This window comes from Molothrus ater, chromosome 3, assembly GCF_012460135.2.
Source record: "Molothrus ater isolate BHLD 08-10-18 breed brown headed cowbird chromosome 3, BPBGC_Mater_1.1, whole genome shotgun sequence".
In the NCBI taxonomy this organism is placed as follows: domain Eukaryota; kingdom Metazoa; phylum Chordata; class Aves; order Passeriformes; family Icteridae; genus Molothrus; species Molothrus ater.
In genome coordinates, this window is record NC_050480.2 from 81,551,307 (window position 1) to 81,575,717 (window position 24,411).

At 39.6% G+C, this 24,411-nt stretch overlaps 1 protein-coding gene across 7 annotated transcripts in view; it reads right to left on the reverse strand.

Moving 5' to 3' along the window:
* Positions 1-834: 834 nt before the first annotated feature.
* Positions 835-24,411, reverse strand: part of COLEC11 (collectin subfamily member 11) — a 45,422-nt gene continuing 21,845 nt past the window's right edge. For 4 of the 7 annotated variants that reach the window (XM_036379434.2, XM_036379435.2, XM_036379432.2 and 1 more), the window contains exons 2-7: positions 21,493-21,648; positions 15,871-15,942; positions 5,750-5,821; positions 4,987-5,040; positions 3,212-3,307; positions 835-3,055 (exon numbers count right to left, since the gene is read on the reverse strand). In XM_036379434.2, coding sequence (XP_036235327.1) covers positions 2,646-3,055; positions 3,212-3,307; positions 4,987-5,040; positions 5,750-5,821; positions 15,871-15,942; positions 21,493-21,622 — 834 coding nt within the window. In that variant the 5' untranslated portion in view covers positions 21,623-21,648 and the 3' untranslated portion in view covers positions 835-2,645. Of the gene's footprint in view, positions 3,056-3,211; positions 3,308-4,986; positions 5,041-5,749; positions 5,822-8,154; positions 13,185-15,870; positions 15,943-21,492; positions 21,649-24,411 lie in introns of those variants that run through there. The other 3 variants (XM_054514242.1, XM_036379430.2, XM_036379429.2) reach the window with 3 other exon arrangements.

The following is a 24,411-nucleotide window of genomic DNA, read 5'->3' on the forward strand; positions in this document are numbered from 1 at the left end:
TGGTGCCGGACTGAGAGTCAATGATTTGGGGGATGTATTGTATTGGGAATTTGGTGGGGAGGAGGAGGAGATGTATTTGTGAAGTTTTCATATTCCTTGTGTGTTTCTTTTTTTTCCCCTTTCCCTTGTAGTTTAGTTAATAATTTTTTTTTTCCTAAGTGGGAGCCTGCTTTGCTTATTCTTGGTCACATCTCACAGCAGAAACCAGGGACAAAGTATTCTCATGGAGGCACTGACATTGTGCCAGTGTCTAACCATGACATTCACATATCAAGCACTGCAAAAAAAATATCCTGAAGAACATGAAAACTAGGAAAAATAAATGTTTTTCCGTTGCTTTTACTTTTTATCCTAAATTTTATTAGAAATTGAGACTCTTTAAATGCTACACATATCTAGGAAATCTTTAAAACCTGATGTGACTTCAGCTAAAATAGGAGCATTTGGCATCTCAAAAAGCTTCCTATCTCCATAAAAGGCCTCTTTTCATCTTTCTGAGGAAACTGAACAATACAACAGAAACTTTCAAAACCTAGGTGAAAAACAGCACACATAATGAAGGAGCTTCAAATATCTGTATCTCAGGTTTGGACTGTTTTAATATAGCAAAAATTATTTGACATAAAGTATGTTGGAGATTTAAACAGTTCCTGAGGATTTCTACAGCAGGCGGGAAACAATCATGATATTCAAAGCACTACTCTAAACAAATTGCTCTACTGGAATTGTTAGCTCCCTGCAAATTCTATAGAGTCTTTGAATATTACTGTAGAAAGAGATTCACATTATTTAATACATTTCAGTATGCAGTTGGAAGAATGACTAACACACAGGTATCATACCTATCTTTATTAAAAGAAAATAAAGCAATCAAAGGACCCATTCATTTTGAGTGATTTCCCTGGAGCTGGGCTGATAATCAAATACTATAGGATACTATAGTACTGCTAGTGATCTTCATAATTAATAGCAAACATATATATATATATATATATATATATATATAAAAGAGTGAGATTTACAGAGTAAATATATCAAACAAAACAAATAATGTCAGTGTCTGTGGATATGAACAGTATTGTATGGCCATTGATTGTTTACATGCTGCAGCACAGCAGAGTTTATGAGTTGGTTTCCTTGTGTAATGAAATCGCAGGGACCACATGCCATATCCACTGTGGATACCCTATACACCAATCTGCCATAATGATCACATATGTATTTTGACCAGAATGTTAAGCAAGGATCACTTATCCTTAAGAATTATCTTAAAACACTGGGCAAGGTATTCCTAAAGAAGCAGTGTTAGAGATTTTGCAATTTTTTTTGTTTTTCCTATGCCTAACACTGAGATGAGGTGGCATGCAACTGGCTCCTGGGAAGATTTAAAGTAATTCATCAATTATTTTGTGAAATTATGCTGGTTGTTTTGGTTTTTTTTTAATTTTCCATCACATGCAATTGTAAATTTGGTACATAAATTATTTGTGCAAAGTTATTTATTACTGCTATATACACAGGAAAATTTTGAAAACTTTTCTGCTTTTCAGGGGATTGTTTTAACAATCTGGGTAAACATGTTAGCTGTTTTCTTACTAAAAGGAATTGATCCCTAATGTGTTTTCATGAGCATATTGCATATATATGAAGTCTGCCTTAAATTGTGGAGGGCTGGTATTTTTGCTTGTTTTGTAACAAGATGCACCAAGATTATCTTAAAGAAACATGAAACATTTACTTTAGGAAATTATTTAGGGCCTGAAATACTTCATGCACTGAATCATTTTCAACTGAGGAATGAAGAAAATCAAATTGTTACTTTTACATTTAGCCAACCCCAAAACACCATCTGGATGGAAACCCTCTTAGTACTAAATTATAAGAATTTTCATAACATAGAATTATGGAATCATAGAATAGTTTGGGTTTGAAGAGACCTTAAAGGTTATTTAGTTCCAACCCCCTGCCATGGGCAGGGACACCTTTCACTAGACTTTTTCCTCCCACAGCACTAAAATTCAGTTTACTTAAATGACTTAAATGTTTTTTGGTCATACATCTGTGAACAGTTTAATGAAGAAACATTACAAAATTGGTAGGAATCTTGACTTTTGGTTTGCTTTGGCCAGTTTAAAAAAAAAAAAAAAACAAACGTTGTAACATTCAAAAAAACAACAGTAATATTTGTACTTATTAACTGGAGTATACAAAATACGTTTTGTTGCCAAAACATCCCTGTAGCACTACAAGTTATTAGGTTTTATAACTACAAATTTTACTAAGATAAAGAATATCAGGAATCTAATTCTTACCATTCTAACAACTAGAGGCCATATTCTGCCTTCCCTTACAGTCACGCAATCACAGTTGTTAAGTGTTGTAAGGGCAAAATTTAGCCCCAAAGTACATTTTTATCTAAACACATATATTTTCCTATATATAAAAAAGCCAACCAAGCTATTCCTTATTACTGCTCTTCCCTTCTGAAGGGTAAATTCTGATATTTGAAATACCTAAACTGTATTTACAGCTGTACAACTCCGACACCAAATACTTGCAAAACTTCACTTGTAATCTATAAACTTGGAGGAACTTGTACCACCGTCTTAAACATTTTTCTTAAAACAGAGAAAGAGAAGAGCAGCTTAGACATTTTCTTTGTCAAATTCGCACACGAAATACATGGTAATGTGACAGGCAACATCATTCCAGCCCCCAGAGGCCACCATCTCCACACAGTCCTCCTCGTCGTAGGCGTTGTTGGGCTCCCCGCTGCGCCATTTGTTGAAGGTCTGCATGGGTGACCGGTCGGAGTAGACGAAATTCCCCTCCTTCTCCAGGTCGTTAATCCCAATGAAGACCCTGGTGAGCCCAGCTTGGTTGATGTACGAGGCAATCAGGTTGTTGGCAGTCTCATCCTTGGGCATGCTCAGCGTCCCTCCTCGTCCGTGGCAGTACAGCTGGGCTTCCTTGTACCTCTTCTCCTCCTTGACCAGCAGGTAGATCTTATTGTCGGTCTCGCGCACGCCGGCGACAGCTGCGGGGGAGGGCAGTGCTGAAAAGTGAGCACTCGCATTTCTATAAACCAAGTCACTGCACACCCCAAAACAGCTTCACAAATCAGAGGTGGAACGGTGGCACTCTTTACGAGCGATTACACCGATAAAATGGGGCAAAAAGAAAGGAACGTAGTTATATAAAATTAACCTACCATTTTTTATGAATTTTAGTTCTGTCGTCAGCTGGGCTACTTGAATATCCATTTCACCAATAGCCTTCCTTAGCTGACTGCACTCACAAGGGATGCCTGTGAAATGATATAGATACACCCAAAATCAAAAGCTACCTAATTTCAACAATTATCTCAACATCTTTATGAAAAGACCCAGCATGGCAGCTCTGGAGAAAGCTGTCTTACAAGTAACAGACAGAAAATTAGAGCCTTCACTACCCTGCACCATTATATGATTCTCAGGGGTGTCTGGGCCTGTGCAGAACAGATCAGTTCACTTCCTCCAAATCTTCCATCCTGAATAATTAGCGCTAACCTAAACACAGATAGATATTCTCTGCAAAACACCCACAATATTTTTTTAACTAAAAACATTTTCCAAAAATTCCCATTTTCAGTTAAAATTATTTCCTTCGTTTTCTCAATGATTTCTTTCACAGTAAAAACATTGTTTGCAAGTTCTTTATAAGGAATATATCCCAGCAGATCCAAAATTCCAGCACATATTGCACATAATTACCTGCAAAATGAAGGTCTGTGTTTTTGAAAGTACAGAATTTACAATGCTTCTGACCATAAAATTAGACACTAGATAATAGTCTATTAACCCAAATTAGGGTATAGGTTTGACAAAGATAATCTGAATGTGAATACTAAAAGAATAATTGTTACATCTCTGGCCACAAATCTCAAAATGAGGATCAATTACTGTTGGCATTTATTACAGTTTGCAGTTCTGTATGTAATTATAAAAATCTGCATTGGACTACCCAGTTACTCTGCTCAGTTTTGTAAGTCAGTCTAAGCACAGGGTACCTGCCCTGCAAAACTGTGCACGCTGGCCAGGTGCACAGCACGCTGGCTCAAGAATTACAGTGACAAATTATGTTCTTATGAGAAATCTAATCTGTGCATCCCCAATGCACTCTGCCAGGAAGGGATGAATTCAGTCCAATCCAAACCTGCCACTCTTGCAAGGCCTGCACTTATGCTAGGCTGTTTTCCTAGAACATTTTACACCTCTGGAAGATCCATGCACCTCCATATAAGAATCTGAAGAGAGAGTGACAGGAAGACTGAGCCAGGCTCTGCTTGGTGGTGCCAAGCAATAGGACAGGAGGCAATGGGCAGAAACTGTACATTGCACAGGAAGTTCCTCCTGAACATGAGGAAGAACTTCTTTACTGTGTGGGTAACTGAGCACTGGAACAGATTGCCCAGAGGGGTTGTGGAGTCTCCATCCCTGTGGATATTCAAGAACTGTCTGGACACAATCCCAAGCCATGTCCTCCGGGATTACCCTGCTTGAGCAGAGGTTGGACCAGCTGACCCAATGAGGTCCATTCCAACCTGACCCATTCTGTGATCTGTATTCTTGACAATCTCCTGCTCCTATAACTATAATCCATGAATGAGCAAGAGCATCCAACCTGCTCCTTTGTGTTGACTGGAAGACAAAGAGAGATATGCAGAGACGTCCCATTGCCCTGGTGATGAATGCTACAGACAGTCTGACTTCAGTTTCCATCAGGCTTCTGGAGAGATTACTCCTCAGAGAAAGTATAAGGTACTGTTTTAGCATATACACTACAAGTCCAGCAACTGCTGCAACTTCAATTATTTTAAACCATTTGAAAATATCACAGTGAAATATTACAGTTCTAATGAAAAAAATAATTCATTATTTCCCCCAGTATGTAAACAGATGTATTTTTGTGATGTCTTTCACATAAACAAGGTGTGTTATGGATTACCTGGGTCACCATTAGGACCTGGTGGTCCTATGTCACCATTATCTCCTTTTTCACCTGAAGACATGAAAAATAACATAATGTTAATGCTGCCTTTTCTGTCACTAGTTCATTTAGCATTTATCTATTTTTTCACTAGTAAAATTCAAACGTGGAAAGTAGAAATATGCCCAAGCAAAAATAAAGATTTTTCTGTCCCAGTCATTCCACAATAAAGGCCAGCCATAGCTATGAAACTCGAACCCAAATAATATGCACCAATATTCACTTCTTGACATTCATAAACTTCACAGAACCAGTAAATTCAGATGCTGTAGAGGGAAAAAGGCTGGATTTCCCTAAATTTTGAATCATGATCTAGATTATTAGGTAAATGCTAGTCCAAATGACTTAACCAGTATCACATAGGAAGCCTATGGAGTAGTCAACATAAGAAAAGACATCTTCTAACTCTTAAAAGTCTGCCAAAGTACAGCACATCTTCCCATCTTCTTTAACTGTCCACACTTGTGTGACAGTGCAAAGTTCTTTATTTATCCTCAAACCAGGATACTCACAGTACTTTAGGACTAAATATGCTGATGTCACAGCAAAGGTAACTGATTGAGAAATCTCAGCGACCTGGCTGACTACAGTGTGAGAAAATTCCTACTAAGGTAAACTGTGAGAGTTGTTAGCCATTTTTCAATGGCTAAACTTTTCTCAAACATAAATGATCACACATTTTTCACCTGAAACACAAATGGAGAAATATAATTAAACCTACCTTTTGAACCAATAGGACCAATTTTTCCATGACGTCCTATGCTGCCTTTCTGTCCTTTGTCCCCCATTTCTCCTATACAGAAGAATGACAGAAGGATGAAAGGCACAAGGTAGCAATGTAGTCTGATTAATTCAGATTCTACTATGTTTGCAATATCAGTTTTTAAAATGAACAAATTCTATACCCCAAATATTCATTGAACTCCAGAGGTCTAGCTCAATCCTTGTGAAGAACTTATATACAGCAACCTAGAGAGTGATTTTATCTTTGCTAAACAATTGACATTAACAAGGCATGAAGGTGTAATTGTCAACAGTTCTTGTTTGAAAACCACTAGAAAAGCTTTTCCAAACTTCTTTCAGCGGATCATGACAGATTTATGTTGAAAATACAGAGGATTGTTGCATTCAAACATGGATCAGCAGATTAAAACTATCATGGAGTTGAGAAGACCTAAAGGATCCAAGCACAACTGACATTTCATCTCAGACAGTGATTCCGCTGTAACTGAGGGCTGGCGTTGGGCTTAATGACTAATTTATACAGTATAAATACTGTCATATGAGGTAGGTTTCCCTCTGTACCACACTGTTAGAGGAGAGCGGGTATGGAGGGACTGCAGGGATGAATGCCTGCTGAAGCTCCCATCCTGCAGAAATCTAAGCCCAAAACTGCTTTAGGAAATATTTATGAAGTGGTTTTCAAAGCCTGTTGAAAAGACTGCTTCTTTGCTGAAAGCAACATCTGCTGTGCTCTGGTCTACTACACAGGTGCAAGGAAACAATGAGACAAGCTAGCAGGAAAATCCACCAGAGGGATCCAGCAACTGGACTCGTGCAAACTGTCACAGCTCAGCCTCAACTGTGGATCCATGACAACTGAAGATCTGCTGCCCCCTGTTGCTACTGCATCTGGACAGACATATGTATTTTTGAAAGCTGGATAATTTTATTACCCATTTTGTCATTACCATTAACTTAAGGTGAAATCAATAACAACTTTCAGAATATAAACTGGTCACTGCTGGCCAAAGAGATGTTATATCTATTACTCCATGAAGTCTCAAGCAACCCTTGCCCCTTGATGGCATGAGCCAGAAAGAAACCATTGCCTCTGAACTGAGAGAAGCTAAATGTGTGTGGTTTGTTGGTCTGATTCATTATTGGCAAGTCCTGCAATCAATCATTTCCCTTTGTTTCTAACAAGTATCAAATTCAGGCACTACTGGACACAGGCTTTCACCAGAAAACAAAAATATATTTCTCTTATCTATTCCTACTGGAAGTACCAGCTTGCAATCAGTTTATCAAGTTGCTCTGAAAATGATGTCTCTTGCTTTGCATATTATTGAATTGGGATTACCACATTAAAGATTATCAGATGTTTGAATTCTTTCTCTTTTCAGGCTGTTACACCTGAAATTAAATAAACTCATTGATCTAATCTGTAAATAAAATAAAATACATAAAATTATTTCACTTTCTTTCTTGTAGAAATTGCCTAGAAAATGAACTGCTTCTCAGTCACAGCCAGTAAAACCCATGTGCTCTGCTCAGAAGTAAAAGGAAGGTGTGTTATCTTGAGCAATGAAGACATACATTAAATCTCCTTTCCTCATTAAAAGAATTGTTCACATTTGGGTTTCTCTTACAGTGACTAACCCCTGCTTCCACTCCAGGGGCTTGCTTATTCTGCTTCTTCTGCAGAATAAATCACAAAGTTTCAAGAGAAACACATCTGCCTTGAGGGTTTCAGAAGTTTTAATACCTTTTGTAAAGCCCTTTTTAGTAGCCCTATGGTTGTCAAAAATGCAATCTGAGGAGTCTTAACGAAATTGGGAAGTGATAGCTGGAAAGAAATGGGGACAATAAAAGAAATTAAGTCTCCATAGACCAGAAATAGGAAATCAAACACAAAGAGTGAATAAAGAATAGAAGAAAGTCATCTGACATGTCTCAGATGAAGGTGGCATACATTGGAACCAATTATAGAAGATTTAAAGGATTTGGGAAGGAACTGAAGAGAAAGAAATTCTAAATTATCTTCTTGGTGGCTTTTTCAGGCCCACAAACAAGTGAAGAAATAAAATTCCAGAGATGAATGGTGGGCTGCAAAACAAGTGAAAAAATGATGGGTTGCACTCTGTGCCATACTATAAATGGGGGTCACAGAATATGGGCAATCTCATCAGGATTATTTGGAAGAGACAAGAAGGTATAAAACTACCTCAAAAATAAAAATGAATCAAAAAGACAAATCTAGCAGAAATGCAAATTCACCATGTCACAGAAAAATTTAATTGAATCATGTTAAAAAGAAGAGAGCAGTAGTTTTCTTTCCAAACTTAAGGATTTTAAGACAAATCAAATCCATGATTTGACATAGAGGACATCACAGACACCTACCTAACAAGGAAAGTAGAAGTGTACCAAACCACACCAAAGGCCTCTTGAATCTAGTGCCATCTTTAACAGCAATCTGCAGAGGATACTTTGGAAGAGAACATAATATATAGATGAAGATTAAAAAGTCTTTCCCCCAGTACACCTCAATAGTCTTGCAGCAGTCAGCATTCCCAATGCAAATAGATTGCCTGACTTGAATGAGAATTATATTTTTAAAGGATATAAATGATGCTATAGTAGTAATCTGCATTTAGGACACTTCATTTTTAAAAAACTATTGGCAACTGGAAATCAGAAAATTCCAAATATTTCAACAGGCTACAGAACTGCTTTACACCGAAATATATAAGTTATCCACACTAATGAAGGTCAGCGATTGGTGAAGGAACCACCAATTACTGAGGAACTTACTCTCGGTAGGTGGCTACAAGAAGTTACATCTTATCATAGAATCATGAAATGAGCTGAGTTGGAAGCAACCTTTAAGATCATCTAGTACCAACCCCCTTCCATGGGCAGGGACACCCTCCACAAGACCAGGTTACTCAGGGCCCCATCCAACATGCTCTTGAACACCCTTTGAAGGATGGAGAATCCATAGCTTCTCTGGGAAACTTGTTCCAAGGTCTCACCATCCTCACAGTAAATAATTTCTTCCTTATATCTAACCTAAACTTGCCCACTTTCAATTTAAAGCCATTCTTCTTTGTCCTATTATTACATGCCCTTTCCAGCTTTCTTGTAGATCCCCTTTACTGGAAGAGGCTCTAAGGTCTCCCTGGAGCCTTCTCTTCTGCATGTTGAATAAGACAAACTCTCAGCCTGTCTTCAAGGCAGAGGTGTCCCATCCACCTCTGATCATCTTTGTGGCTATCCTCTGGACTTGCTCCAGCAGGTCCATGTCCATTTTATGATGGGGGTCCCAGAGCCAGGGCTCTCATGGAGAGTAGGGTAGAGTGGGAGAATTACTTCCCTCAACCTGCTGCCCATGCTGCTGTTGATGCAGCCCAGGATGTGGTTGGATTTCTGCGCTGCAAGGGCACATGGCCAGCTCATGTTGAGCTTCTCTTAAACCAACACCCCCAAATTCTTCACCTCCAGACTCCTCTCAATCCATTCTCTGCCCAGTCTGTGCTTGAGATTGCCCCAACCCAGATGCAGGAACTTGCACTTGGTCTTGTTGAACTTCACAGGCCCACCTCAAGCCTGTCCAGGTCCCTCTGGGTGGCATTCCTTCCCTCCAGCACGTTGACTGAGCCACACAGCTTGGTGGTGTTGGTAAACCTGCTGAGGGTGCACTCGATCCCACCATCTGTGTCACCAACAATGTTAAACAGATATTCTTATATGAACGAACAGTGCATAAGCACAGGAGGCATTTTATATAGCTGGGGCAAATCAATTTCATCCAGCATTAGCCACACTTAAGTTCGGGGTTTTAGTCTAAGATATTTATCTAAACTCCCACCGTAGGCAATGGAAAAATAAACACCTCTGAGTAGGGATCTGTCCCACTCATGTTAGACAGGTATCATAATCAGAATAGTTAGAAAATTTGCAAAGGAAACTAAAGCTAGTGAGAAAAAAAACCAATCTAGAGTGGCAGCAGAAATCTTTAAAGTATTTAAAAGTACATTCAAAGCCAAAGTGAAAATAGTACAGTACATTCCTGAATGGAGGAGTTTCTATTTGGAGGCAAGCAAAGACAAATAAGCACCCTCATGAAACATTATCTCACTAGAATTATGTTAACAACATATTACCAAGCTTCTTCAAACCAGTGGTCCCTCTAGCCCAAAACTTTTTTCCTGTGATGGCAGCAGAAGGTGCAGTCCAGGAAGATCCCACAACCACAGCCACTATCTGCAGGTGAAATTGCTGGATCTGTCCCCAGCAGCTTCAGAGAGGGCCTCCTAGTTCAGGCACAACGGGATCTGGTGATTCTGTAATCTTGATTATAACCTCTTCAGACTACTCTGTACAGATACAAGAGTCTCAGTCTGTCCAGTTTCTCCTTAAGAGGCAGCTCCTCTTTTTCACATTTTTGGTGCCCATCTCTTACCTCTCAAGTCCTTTTTGAGAGACAAAGGCCAGAAGAACATTCTTGAGACAGTGCATGTCAGGCTTTTGTACAGAACAAGATCAGCTGCAAAAGAAGCTTCCTGTTTTGTCCTTTGTCCTTTTGTCATCCTTCTGTGATGATGGGCAGTGTTCTGTTGGCCTTGGGACTCTTGCTAATGACTTCAGAGCAGTCCTTGAGTTTTAAGTGACAGTTAGGGGTTTTGGCATCATTTAAGTATGGATTAAATCATGCATCCCTAATTTCCCCAGGCAATATATTTATTTACATTGAAGCCCATCTGCCACCTTTTTGCCCACTCAGTTTAGCAGTATTTTCTCAAAATCCTCTTGAGTTCAGTGGAACTGAAAGACAGTTTTGAACCAGATACCCACTTTGTGAATTCACAGCTGTCAATGTCAGGACTTTTATATGGAATACTGCCTGCAGCACTCCTCAGCGAGCAATAAATTCATGTAGAAATTGACTCAGAAATGCAAAGGATTGATTGATTACATATTAATGAGCAATCAATAATAATAAAATATAAATTAAGATATTATTACCTCTTTTTAGAATTTGATTATACAAATGACTGAGCACTCTGGCTCCAATCTAGTTAAATTAATGAGTCTTCTGTTCTACTTAAGAGGCTGTGGCTGTACTAGTAAACTAAATGCCTGGGATTATTCCCTGGCAGTGGGAACCAGGTAGTCAAGAATGGGACACCTCATGATACTAAATTGTCTTACTCTTCAAGCCAAGATAATCTTGCAAACTGCTCATTGTGTTGGCTCCCAAAATACACCTGGGAAAGTGTTAGCTGGCAAAAGTCAAAATCACTGTGTTAACACTGCAAAGGTAGAGACAATTGAGTTCCAAGCCCAAGAACAGTATGTGAGACTGTATCACATACCATTATAGTTGAATATAAATTAAGTACAATGTATAAAGGCTGAAATTAAAATACTAAAATAGTATACATTTTAAATGGTTATGGCTCTAAGACAATTGAAATATCTTCAAGAACATAATTTTAACGTACTGTTCCTTTAATGTTCCATTCCAAGTGTAAATCCACTTTGCCCTCCTTACTTTGATTGCTGTAAGGCACGCTGGGAATATTCACAGAATGGTACTGTTACAGAACTGCCTGTGTGGAATTTGAAAACATGGAAGTTATGGCCTCACAGACTGCACCAGGACTCAGTTAAAAAACTGAGTTTACTCCTAACATGGGAGAGCGCAGTACAGCCATCAATGCCAGTGGGAAAGTTAATTCTGTGAACTTCACAGCCCAAAACTTACAGTGCTTTAACCTGAAACAGCCATTGTACTCGATCCCTTGCCCCATGCTTTACATAAGGCCAACACAGTTTTATATTCTGCTGACATGCCAGGCATCATAATTGACCTATACAATTAATTAAAAGCAATGAGGAAAGTAAGTGGAATTTAACCTTAATCAGCACCCAAAGACATCAGTATCTCTGATGTCACCCTGAAGCATCAGTACAGTCAGAACAATATTAATTTCAGGTAAGCACCAGAAAGTTCTAATTTTTAATTTTTCTGAGTTACCAAAATCTGAAAATATCGTGAGGAAAGATCTGATGAAAACATCTGCAGCACTTTCTGATCTTGAGCTGTTCAGGTCAAATATTCCATAAGAAGATAGTTTCTTTTGTAAGCTATTTTATGGTTATTATATATCTATGAAGTTCAAAGAAACTAAGTACATTTTCCTAGATGAACTTGCTAGAAAAATGAAACAAAGAAAGAGGAAAGAAAAAAAAAGAAAAAAGATTAGCGTGATTTCATGATGTAAAGACCAAGAGTAGAAAACTCTACAAATGTGGCAGAATGCTTACAGTTTCTCCCTCATGTAAACCATCACTTACTCAAAGAGGAGAAAAAGAAAATGGAATTTACCAGCTTGCATCAACAGAAGGAGCCAAATATTAGACCAAGACAAAATTATCAGGCTCCAAGATAAATACAAGGGGTTGAACACATGCTTACACACTGACTCAAATTCAACAGACTACTGCATAGAAGCAGGGCTGCTGTCTGTGGGTGGTTTTAGGGGCAAATGCAAAGTGAAGGAACGATTATTTTTGTCAAACATATTGTTATATTTTACTTTTGTCTGAATGTTCCATCTTCTGGATTAGAAATAGGAAAATCCTTGGTCTGTTGGAAGAGAATGTACTCAGTCTCGTGCAGCTTGAGAGTCTAGAAAAGTATTTATGCATGAACTCAGCTACAGGTCTGCACATTACACACAATCTGTGGAGGTTAACCAGAGACTAAAAGGTCAGGAGACTGAAAGGTTTTTCCAGGTCAAAGTTGGATATTCTTCTGTGTCCTTTCCATAGACCAGAAGTTACATCTGTGAAGTCTGTTTGCTTATCCAGTCAACACTGTGACATTCAAAGTGTACTGGATGTAGTATCATGATGAAAAGTGGTGCCATTTAATCCAAATTGTTTTTAAGGTATCTGTGTTATTTTCTTTGACAAAGCATTTGTGGGAAGGAGTTGATTAAGACAAATATCTACAAAATGTACAGCATTAATGAAATGACTAGTTAATTAGGACATACTTTATACAAGAGCTTGTTTGTAGAAATTTCTGTATGCAAAAAGGAAAGCAGAAAAATATGTTGCTACAGAAGCAGTAAGAATTTTTGCCTGTTTAGATGAAAGTACTACCTGGAAAAATACTGATACAGCATGCATTAGTACTCAATCTTCTTTAATCTCTTTTCTGTTTCATTTATGTTTTCTCGTATTGTGTTTCCACTTCAGTGTTTCTTCTTTCAGCCTCATCAGAATTTTGGACTTTTGCAGGTAAGAAAAACTAGAAAATTACCACTGTTATTAGCATTAATCAAGCTACCTTATGAGAACTATTTTTGAAACAAAAGCAATTTTACAGTAGAAAATAAATAAATGAAATGTCACATTATGATTGCCCTGACTGAAAAAGAGTACTTCCACATCTCAGAGGGACAAAGCATTTTGAAGTGACATGACAATATGCCAAGATATAGAAACATGCAGGACAGCGTGATAAGAGGGGTTCTGAAGAAGTTTTCAAGACAATCTCATGCCAAAGGACACAGAGAAGGCTGAGGCACTTAGGGCTTTTTTGCCTTTGTTTCTGCTGGCAAGGGCTGCTCTCTGGCCTCCCAGTTCTGCACGTCTGGTAGCAAAGATCTGGGGAGGACAAGCTACTCGTGGCAGCTGACAATTGAGTGAGGGACTGCTTCCCCTGGATGTACATGGGCCCATGGTCCTGCCCACAAGGCATTCAGGGGTGCTGAGAGGGCTAGCTGGTGCTGCTGCATAGCTACCAAAGTCTAACCAGCAGCTGCTAGGGAGTCCTTCACTGCTGAAAGGGAGGAAGAAGTAGAAGATGCTCCATGCTGGCAGGAATGGTTGATGCATTGGAGGGCGGCCCTGCCAGTCAGGAGGTGCTGGACAAGCTACAGAAATGCATTGGCAGGAATATCATGGGTTCAGCAAGACCCTAAGTTCTTCACCTGAGACACTTTGATGAAGTCTGGCCCATGGCTGGATAAAAAACCTCTTTGCCTTAGAGGGCCCAGAGACTTTTGGGCCCTCATACATGAGAAGCAAACTGAAGTCCAGCTGAGAAAGATGGTTTTATTTAGTTTGGAATACAGAAAGGTAAGGGGGGGAATTAATTGCAGTCTTCCACTACTTACAAGCAGTTTCTAGAGAAGATGCAGCCTTTCTTCTCAGAGACACACAGAGAAAGGGAAAGATGCCCTTGATTACAAACTACAACAGGTCTTTCACAATGACACCAGTGAAACAGTCTGATTAAAATTTATGTGGAGTCTCCATCCTTGGAGATTTTCAAAAGTCTACTGGACAAGGACCTGAGAAATCTGCTCTGATATTGAAGTCTGCCCTGTTTAAAGCAGGAGATTGGACTAGATGAGCTCTTGACAACCGTTTAACCTAAAATATTCTGTCATCTACACTTCAGTTGGTATTGCCTTACAAGAGCCAAAATTTTAGTTTCCAACATTTTTTTTCTAAGAGTCATCCTTGAAAGTAAATCTACATAAGGGAAATACATTGACTGAACACACACACCCCTCATAGAAGTTATAATTTTTTCAATGTATTGTAGGAGGAAGAGCTCTAGCTATGGGTTTTGGTCCCAGGGTAATCAGTATCAGACTTCTGTAAATGCCTAAAGGAACAACATAATGGATCATGCATCATCACAAGGAAGTATAAATTATCTTTACAGTTGCTTTGAAAGAAAGATTGTAAACTCACTTCAGTAAAACTAACTCCAACCTTCTAATGACAGGAATGTCAATCTTTAATTACAATATTGAAATCAAAGGATTTGACTCCTGCTAATTTGAACCTTTCAGAACACAAAACTCCTGGAAAACTTATGAAGGTCAAATTTCCTCCTTGCTTCAGGAGGAAAACAAATGTGAAAAAACAGAATTTTCTGCGAGACAGAGTGCTATGTTTCTCTCAGCTGCATAACTGAATACTGTTGAGCACCATTCTTCTCAAGAGCTCAAAATATTTTTGAACTACAATGCAAACAAATTTATCACCATTTCCCCATATCCAATAAAATGTGGGAACACTCATGTTCATCTTTGCCTATTATGGCTTACTGCCTTCCCTCAATGGTTTTAATTAAGATGTTGTGAGTGCTCAAATTCACAAGAAAAAAAGAAACAAAAAAATTGAGCCTTGTGAATTTTTCCCCTCTGATCTAATATGAGGTTTTCATTTGCAGAAAGCAAATTTTGAAGGAGACATTATGATGCCTTTCTTCACAGAGACCTTTTTAAAAAATTGAGATTTTTTTTTTTTAATTTCCAAAATATATCTTTTTAACCAGAAGATAATACTTAGTCTACAAAGAAGTGCATATAATTTTACTGGTTTTGGCTAAATTAAATTAAGTTAATTTTTATCATTGTAGCTCTGAGGGTGCTATATTTGGGATGTATGACCAAAGCAATGTTGATAACACAGAAACATTCATTATTGCTGAACAGTGCTTGCACAGGGTTAAGGCATTTTCTGCTCATCACCCCACCCCACCAGTGAGGAGCTGGGAGTGCACAAGAGGCTGGGAGGGGACACAGCCAGGACAGCTGACCCAAGGGAAATTCCCTAAGGTTTGGCATTGTGCTCAGTGTGTAAAGCTGGGGGAAGAAGAAGGAACAGGGGGACATTTGGAGTGATGGTGTTTGTTTTCCCAAGTCACATTATGTGTGATGGGGCCCTGCTCTCCTGGGGATGGCTGAACACCTGCCTGCCCTTGGGAAGCAGTGAATTCATTCCTTGTTATGCTTTGCTTGTGTGCATATGGCCTTTGCTTTCCCTATTAAAGTGTCTTTATCCCAACCCATAGGTTTTCTCACTTTTACCCTTCTGATTCTCTCCCCCATCCAAACCAGGGGATGTGACTGAGTGGTCATGTGAGGCTGAGCTGTTGGCTGGGGTTAAATCACAACAGCACAAAACAGAAATGGCCAAGGTCACCCAGTTAAGGAAGCAAGGAGCCCCATCCTCATCATCTCACAAGAAAAAGCAGCATTTTCTCAGGAATTACTTCCAAAATATCTTCTTTATCAAAGTTACCTTTTTCTCCTGGAGGTCCAACTCTGCCTGGACGACCTGGGGCACCTTTCTCCCCCTTTTCTCCAGCCTCCCCTGTTGATACAAAAGTAAATAAAAAGAAGAATCATATTAAACCAGGACTATTTTCTGTTAGCAGCCGTGACAAGAATGCCATTCTCTCCAGTGAAAAAAATAGAAGCAGATGTGATCTGATTTAACAGCTTTACTTGACTGACAGAAAACAGATTTTTCTTCAATTGATGCAGACACTGGAAAACCCTGTCAATACATTACTGAAGTCTCATACAACAGGTCTAGTTTTGTGGATGTTACTTATATCATTGACCTTCAAAAAGACAACAGCACAATTCACTGAAGCAGAAGCTTCAGAATCAGTCCCCAACTTAGCACATAAACTTCTGTGTTCACCAAACTCTTTCCAAGCCTCTGCTAAGGACGTCCTTAAGTCTCAAGTGATAATGGCTTAACTATGACCTCAAATTAAAAGAAAAAAAATGCCATTTTTGAGGCCTATAAGAAGGCACTGCTACATCCATCATTAGAGGGCCAGTTTTAAGCACGAAAACATTAAGTCCCTACTTCATATACCCAGTTATATACTGTGCTTTTTAATCTCTGAAGTATGAACCACTATGTAGTGTATTTACATGCACATAGCTTGTGGTACATCATTATATTCAGCATATTTAAACATCACTTTCTGTAAAAAGTGTTAGCCTCCCTAGTGCCTTTCATTAAAAATTTGGTGATGCTTAGCTTGTTTTGCCCACTATAGCTACACTACCACTGTAGTCTGCCATTGACATGAAATTAAAATCTCTGACAAACAGAAGGTTAAAGAATTATTTATACAGCCACCTTGACAAAACAAGATTTGCATGAGAAAGGAGAAGAAAGTTCTATGGCTTTCACAGAAAATAAAGTGTTGGTATGTAAAACCCAGAGTTAGCACAGCACATATGATATCCCAACACTGTTTTTCTATGGAAGAGAGTGGACATTAGCTGCTCTCCAGGAAGCTGATGGGAGCACCACAGCAGGAAAGTCAGTGGTTATCATGCAGCCCACAAGCTGGCATCTCTGGCATAGCTGGCAGCTGTGGTTCAGAGAGGAGTCACAGAGATGACATGTAAAAACATGTCACACCATGGCACATTTCAAATATGCAGCCTCCAGCTCTCTTTCCAAATCTCTCTCTTTATTGTAGACCTAGGTGGCTGTGAGCTGAACTCAGCCCTCCATCTGTTATATTTTCATTCTTCAGGCTGCTCCAGACCATCTTCCCTGCCTTCAGACATGCAAAAATAGGCCATTCTCTGACCTTAATGAGGACAAACTTCACATAAGCCCCAGTGAATAATATTGTTAGTATGAAACAGGCTATAATTTGGCACATTTGGGAACGTCACATTTTTATTATCAAGTAACCAATAGGCTTTGTATGATTGCCTTTCACCCCTCAGGGCTGGCTATGAGTTCTTTGCTTCCCAAAGATAAATCCTGACAATGACTTTCCCTTGCTCTCTGGAGGCTGAGAGCAGGCTATTACAGCCTATTGCTTTACACGTTCTTCAGAGTGAAAGCTGTGCATTAGGGATCAATAAAATAGATCACTCTTGCTTCAGGCCATTACACTTGCCTGCATTTATTCTTATAATACGATGACACTGCATTCCTTAGTGTGGGTGTTTTAAAAACTTTCTCCAGGAGGAGACTGCTCCATTACAGGCCCAGCTACGGACCAGTTGACATTTTTTTCTTATCAGCTGTTTTAAGGAGCAGGACCTTGGCCAAGAGGGACTGATCAGTGGTACAGCACAGCTTTGCCTTGTGTAAGTCCCTATTCTTGCTGGTTGTACCCTGAGCATTGTGCAAATTGAGGAAGTAAAGCCTGTGCAGGTGTCATGGGCAACAAAACAGTTTTCTGTCAAGACAATCAATTTAATTTTTCACCAAAAACCAATAATGTTTAACTTCTTGATTCATGAAATAAAGAAGACACCCCTGTGCCTCCTTTCTGGTCTCCAGTCCCTTGATCTACAACCAAGTCCCTCCAGAGCAGGAGGCTGGGATCTGTGCATTATGGTCCCTACCTGACTGATCTGTTGTGGCCTCATCCACTAGCCACAGTCCCTTAGCACTTGCACTTCTTGCATCCCTCCCTGGATATTTGCTCCAACCCCACTGCAGGAAACAGTACTTTCCTTGTCAGCACGCTGCAGCATTGTCTATACAGCTGAGACAGGGTGAGATGTCAGTAGTGCTCCACAGTGCTCAGATGCCCCATACTCTTAAAAGAAACTTAGCCTTGCCAAACTATGTGAGCTATTAAGCATCATATTCCCCATGTGAGTAGATGCATCAAGTGTGAGTGTAAAAAAATTGGGTTTTCTAACATAGCATTAACTTTTTTATGTGTTGAACATCATTGAGACTATTAAGACAACTCCTGATTTGGACTCTAGAAGGGAGACAAAACAAGATGGCAAGCTGAGAATTTAAGTTTTGAAGGACTGTTCTGTGTTATTTTTTTCTCCACAATAGTAGTAACTTTAATTTCATGTGCCTATCAAAAGAAACTGGACTCTAGGAAGAATATGAGGGAGCTGTGTAGAGAGGCTTCATCATCCATTGCTTTTTCAGACACAGCACACTTTTCTTATTATTAATATTGCTGGCTTTCTAAAACATGGTTCAGTCTGCTGTCTGTATTCTCAAAGCCATGGTTTTTCCCCTTACACTCTTCATCTTACTCCTTTAAACTCTTGAGTTAAAAAAATAACCAACCTACCAAAATCTGTCCCCCTAAAAAAACCCCACCAAAATGACTACAAAAACAAACAAAGCAAGAAAATCCACCAAAAAATCAAACCAAAACAAAAACACCCCAAACATACAAAAACCTCAAAACCAAAACAAACAAAAAAAGAAACTCCAAAAAATCAACCAAACAGAAAAACCACCAAACCACAAACCACCAAAACCTGCCCCTAAAACCTAAACTGCCAACTTTAATCTCATTTGTGCTTTTACTATTCTTGGTGTCTTTAGTAGCCTTCTTCTTCATCCATTTCCACCTCCATTCTCATCTCATGCCCCTTCTGATTTTCTCTTTTACTCTGTGGGATCTTAATTGATTTTGTGTCATTTTACATTTATTTAGTTTCCAGTCTCTCCACTCTGATTCTTAAGCTCTTCTTCCTCTATTTTTCCCCTATTATTTCCTTCTGTTCTTCTAAAATTCCTCCTTTATGCTCCCCTGCTTCTGTGTACTTTTCCCTGATGACTTTCTCCTTCATCACCCCATTTGGGCTCCACTTTTTGCACTACCTCTTAAGTGTCTATCCTCTGCCATTCACATATCCCATGGTCTCCCTAATTTCTTGCATTTTTCCCTGCATCTGTTTTTCCCAGATTCTGACAGAGCCATGCCCAGCAGCAGTGGAACTCTATTTCTCCACCACTGGAGATGTTGCTGGCAGCCCAGAGAAGGAGGAGGAGATGGTGCAGATCTAAAAGCTGCAGTGAGCAAATCCTGATCCATGGCAGCTGAATTTGGGCACGTGGCCACACGTGTGCTCAGTTTAAAGGAAGCCTTGGCCAGTGAAACGGGTTGGAGTTATGCCAGTGGGGGACAGCAGTATCTCATCACCACCTCTCTGAGCCAGTCCCCCTGACAGCATATTTGGAACACTGAAAGCTTTTTAGGGATTTCACGTTAACTAGGTCTGTATCAGGTCATTTTGTGCTTCACTGAATTTGTACATCAATCACTCTCAATTTTGCAAGGCTTACATCTTATGAAACTGAGTGAAATCATTAACACACAGTGGCTTTCAGGCCTCTCTCTGGCTTCCAGGCTCAGAATTGTCATCTGCCAAAGGTCCTGCACAGTTTACACACTTTAAAAACATTTGTTGCACAACAACAACAACATTATTATTATTATTATTATTATTATTGCATTACAATGGTAATCATAGATGCTAATTTTGACTGATTACAAAAATAAGAAAATCAATGCAAAGAAGCCACAAAACTCATCCTGTCAAGTTCTCTGATATGAAAAATATTTTCAAAGCTTAGGGCTGTGAAATCTGACCCTTTGACTGATCTTTCATGCAAATTTGGACAACATATATTTAACTTGGTGGTGTTCGCCTCTGTAAGTCACTTTTACATAGCAAATATATCAAACAAATTAAACAACTTTACTCAAACCTTAGTTAAACCTCAGAAGGCCTGGATATAGTGTTGTTCTCTCTAACAAGAACATCTGCAGAAGGTCATACATATTTTTAAGATCAAAAGCCACTTATTGAAGTAAATAGTAAAGAACAGCTTTTGGCTGAGTTCAGGCATCCAAAGCTGCATTAATAAAAATAATAACAATAACAACAATAATAGACAAAATGATAATAAATATTAAGAAATAAATATATTCTTAAAGCAAATTGGCCAAGCACAGCCCACATCCCTGTAGGCCAAGTCTCTTGCCCCAAGCAGAGGGCAGCTGCAGACAATTTGGGCAGTGCCTGGAGAGAGCAGTTTACCCCCCAGCCAAACCCCTGGCCAAGCTGGGCTCACAATTTAGCTGTGTGAACAATTTAGCTGCAGAACAGAACTGAGCCTCACCCTTCCCAATCAGTTAACCGCAACAGGCAATGCCTGCAGTCCATCCTGTGGCCCTCAGGCAACTCAGGAAAGCCCAGATTGGTACAGATAAGATTAATGGCAGCAGTTCTGGTTGGGTGGGTTTTGTGACACTACAAGGCATAATTACAAGAAAAACTGAAAGGTTTCCTGTGTGGTTCTTACACAATGCTTTTTTTTTATTTTATTGTTGATGATAAACTAATGGTTTTCATGGGGGTTTTTGTCCTTAGTTAAAAAGTATTTCCCTGTGTTCAAAAGTGTTATATTTCAACAGAAATGTCATAGCCTTCTCAAGGGGAATTATTGTTATTGACTAAACAGAGCTGGGATTTCAACAACCATAATGGATGCTGCTGCTTTAAAATGCTAATTCTTCCCAGTGGCTGATTTCTTATGCAAGATATACTTTTTTTCCTATGAAAAGATCAATAATTTATTACACCACCTTCTTTTGGCAGGAGTTTGGAGGCATATTCTGTAAAAATGTTGCCTTTTTAAAAAAACTATAGAAATGCCAAAGACCTAACTAATGTTTGCTTTCTTCTAAGAGGTTTTTGAGCTTTAAAAAATCCAAAGAAGACAAACATAAGACAAGAAAACACAAAATAATTCCTATTACATTGCAAAATGGAAATGAAAACCTTTCCAGATATAAAGTAGGGCTTGATGTTACAATTTTTGGGTACCACTGCTCAGTATAAAAACACAGAGCAACCAGGCAATGAATAAGAGTAACAAGCACTAGTGATCATGAGAAAATCTGGGAAACTGGCATGCATTCTCTGAACCATTTAACTCTACCTTATGGACCTTAAAACTCCATTTTTAAGGAGGCTACAAACAGGGCCAAATAAGAGGACAACTGAGAGGTACCTTCTTTGTCTCTGTTAAAACTGTCAGTTATGCAACTGAGACTGTTAGAACAAAAATATTAATATTGGAATAATGAGTAGGCTTTCACATTACCTTTGAGGCCTGGAACAAGAATCTGAACAGAGCAGGACTCCTCTGCAATGTGTTGAGGATATCCAGATCTTAGCAGTGACAGGAAGGCAAGGCTAATTAGAGTCACCAAGAAAACCAGATCTCTCTTCATAATGAGCACTTACAGGTCACTGACTCCTAAACAAAAGAATGAATAAACAGTTATAAGAATTCCAAAGGCTTTCAGCAGTTTCTACAACTACATCCCACTACAAACACAATATATATTTGTGTGCCATAACCCACACAGCATGAGAAGCACATGTGCAGCTTCTCTAAGCAGATTATATGTTCCTCAGACACACATGAAACAGGCAGCAGCACATTTAGCAGGTTTTTTGCTGTTAGACTGGATGGAATAAAGCCCAGGAGAAATTCAATTAAACAAGAAGGAGATTAAACAATGCCAATAATAGGCAATTCTATGTGCATGATTTCTGGAGGTGATTGGACGATTTCTGTGCATGATTGGAGGCAGCTATCTGGAAAGGTGAAAGGAGATAATGCAGCATGTAGGCTTAGAATCACAGAATTGCTTAGGATGGAAAAGACCTCTAAGATCATCAGCCAACCATTAACCCAGGGCTGCCAAGTCTGTCACTAAGCTACGTCCCCAAGTGCCACATCTACACATCTTTGAAATATGTCCAGGGATGGTGACTCAACCACTTCCCTGGGCAGCCTATTCCAGTGCTTGACAACCCTTTCCATGAAGTAATTTTTTCCTAATATACAATCTAAACTCCCTCTTGCACAAATTGAGGCCATTTCCCCTTGTCCATACTTCTTATAACCCAGGAAAAAAGACCATCTCCCCCCTGGCTACAACCTCCTCTCAAGGAATTGTAAAGAGCAATAAGGTCTCCCCTGCATCTCCTTTTCTCCAGGCTAAACCCCATTCCTCACAGAACTTGTGCTCCAGATGCTTCACCAGCTCTGTTGCCCATGTCTGGACATACTCCAGGACCTCCATCTCCTTCTTGCAGTGAGGGACCCAGATCTGAGCACAGGATTTGAGGTGTAAACTCACCAGTGCCAAGTACAGGGGGAAATCACTGCCCTGGTCCTGCTGGCCACACCATTGCTGATAAAGGGCAGGACATCATTGGCCTTCTTGGCCACCTGGCCTTGCCCTGAAAGTTGTCAGTACTAAGTTGCCACTTAGAGTGGATACTGCTCTAAAGAAGTAATTCGGTAACAGATGAACCAACTGAAAGGCCTAAAAATTCACTTCCCATCTACCTGAGCACTGGAATTGTGCCCAGGCAAATTGTCTGATACAATAGCCCTCATATAAGTCATTGAGGGTGGAAGGCAGTAATATTTCACTGTATCACTCAATAAAGTTGAAACAGAGTCTTCAATAACTCCTGAAGAGAATCACCTTTGAAACATATCCTAGTCAAAGCTGACAAGTGAAATGGCTTGCCTGAAATTAGACTGTGAAGAGATGTCCCAGAAAACAACCAAACAGAAATGGAGCTTGTGTGAAAGGACTGTAAAAAACAGTATTTAGGAGGCCTGTAAAAACACTTTGACAAAAATGTTATTTATGTATTTCTGATATATTTTTCATGTCGGTCCTTAACCAGAGCTCAGTAACACACAAATAAGCTGAAAGTCATAACAGGTTTTTTATCATCTTTTATAGCCACCGTAAGGGCATATGCATTTTACATCTGAAGCAAGAAGATTGGGCTATATTAATTTCCACTCCCTGAATCCCTTCAAAAATAAGCCAAATAGGATTAGGCACAGGTGTGGGACCAGTATGTGGGTCTGTGTGCCTCAACATGTTGGGGATCTAGGAGAGCAGAACTGTTATTTTTGGGATGGCCTGAAGGTATTAACTGGCATAAAGGATGTCATAGCAGCAAGGCCAAGTAGATGATTTTGGAGTTGGGGGAATAAATCGTCCCTCTGAATTACTTCCATTATCCCCTAGGAGACCATAGCAAGGGAATCTGATGGGAGCAGACTTTGTCTCCTTCTTCATGTGTGAAGGGCATTGCATGAGTTACAGGCCAGTTTTCTGTGTCTCACAACCCCCTTGCTACACCATCTGTTGCTACAGGCAATTGAGGGACAGGGGGTTGTCACAATACACAATCAGTTCTTACTGATCATCCACATCTGGTGCAAAGACTTGTATATGCTTTGAGTCCATTTTGACCCAAATCTTTTCCCCAGGTTTCTTTCCAAAGGAGAGAGACCTGCAGCTGGAGGACCACACCTTAAAAGATGGTTATCTATGCTTTGAGCTGGGAAGAGCTGTTGGGTCAAGAGATCTCAATACAGTCATAGTCTGATGGGCTACAGTAGGCCAGGAAACCCTAGGGAAAAGGTAATCCTGGACAATGTTGGGTAATTTTCCCATGGGGCAAGAGAGGAACAGGGACTATCTGAGGTTTTCCACAACCTGCCATACAGTCCTATAATGGGTCAGGCATAAGCTACTTCATAGACAAGCTTTGCCAACCAGAAGGAATACCTAGGAGAGTGTGGAACTGCTGCTCAAATATTTAGGCCAGGGTAAGTTTTGTCACAATTGCAGCAATTATCACTCGAGGCTTCTCAGGAGTACAGGGCAAAGTTGACTTTTGCCACTCAAGGATGAGGAACAGGAGCTAGAGGAGAAGGTACACCACAAAGCTGTGCATGGATCTGTTAGAATGTGTCCACAGGAGGGACACAAAGATGATCAGAGGGTTGGACCACCTCTCCTACAAAGACTGAGAGAGTTGGAGCTGTTCAGCCTGGATGATGCCTTAAGTTTTAGCTTTCATATTTTTCAGATTTTGTGCTGCCTTACTGTGCAACTCTGAACTTCCTATTAAGTGTTAGCAAGTTCACTTCACGAGGTAGTAAGACAAAACAATTCTTTTCCAGGAGAACACCTGG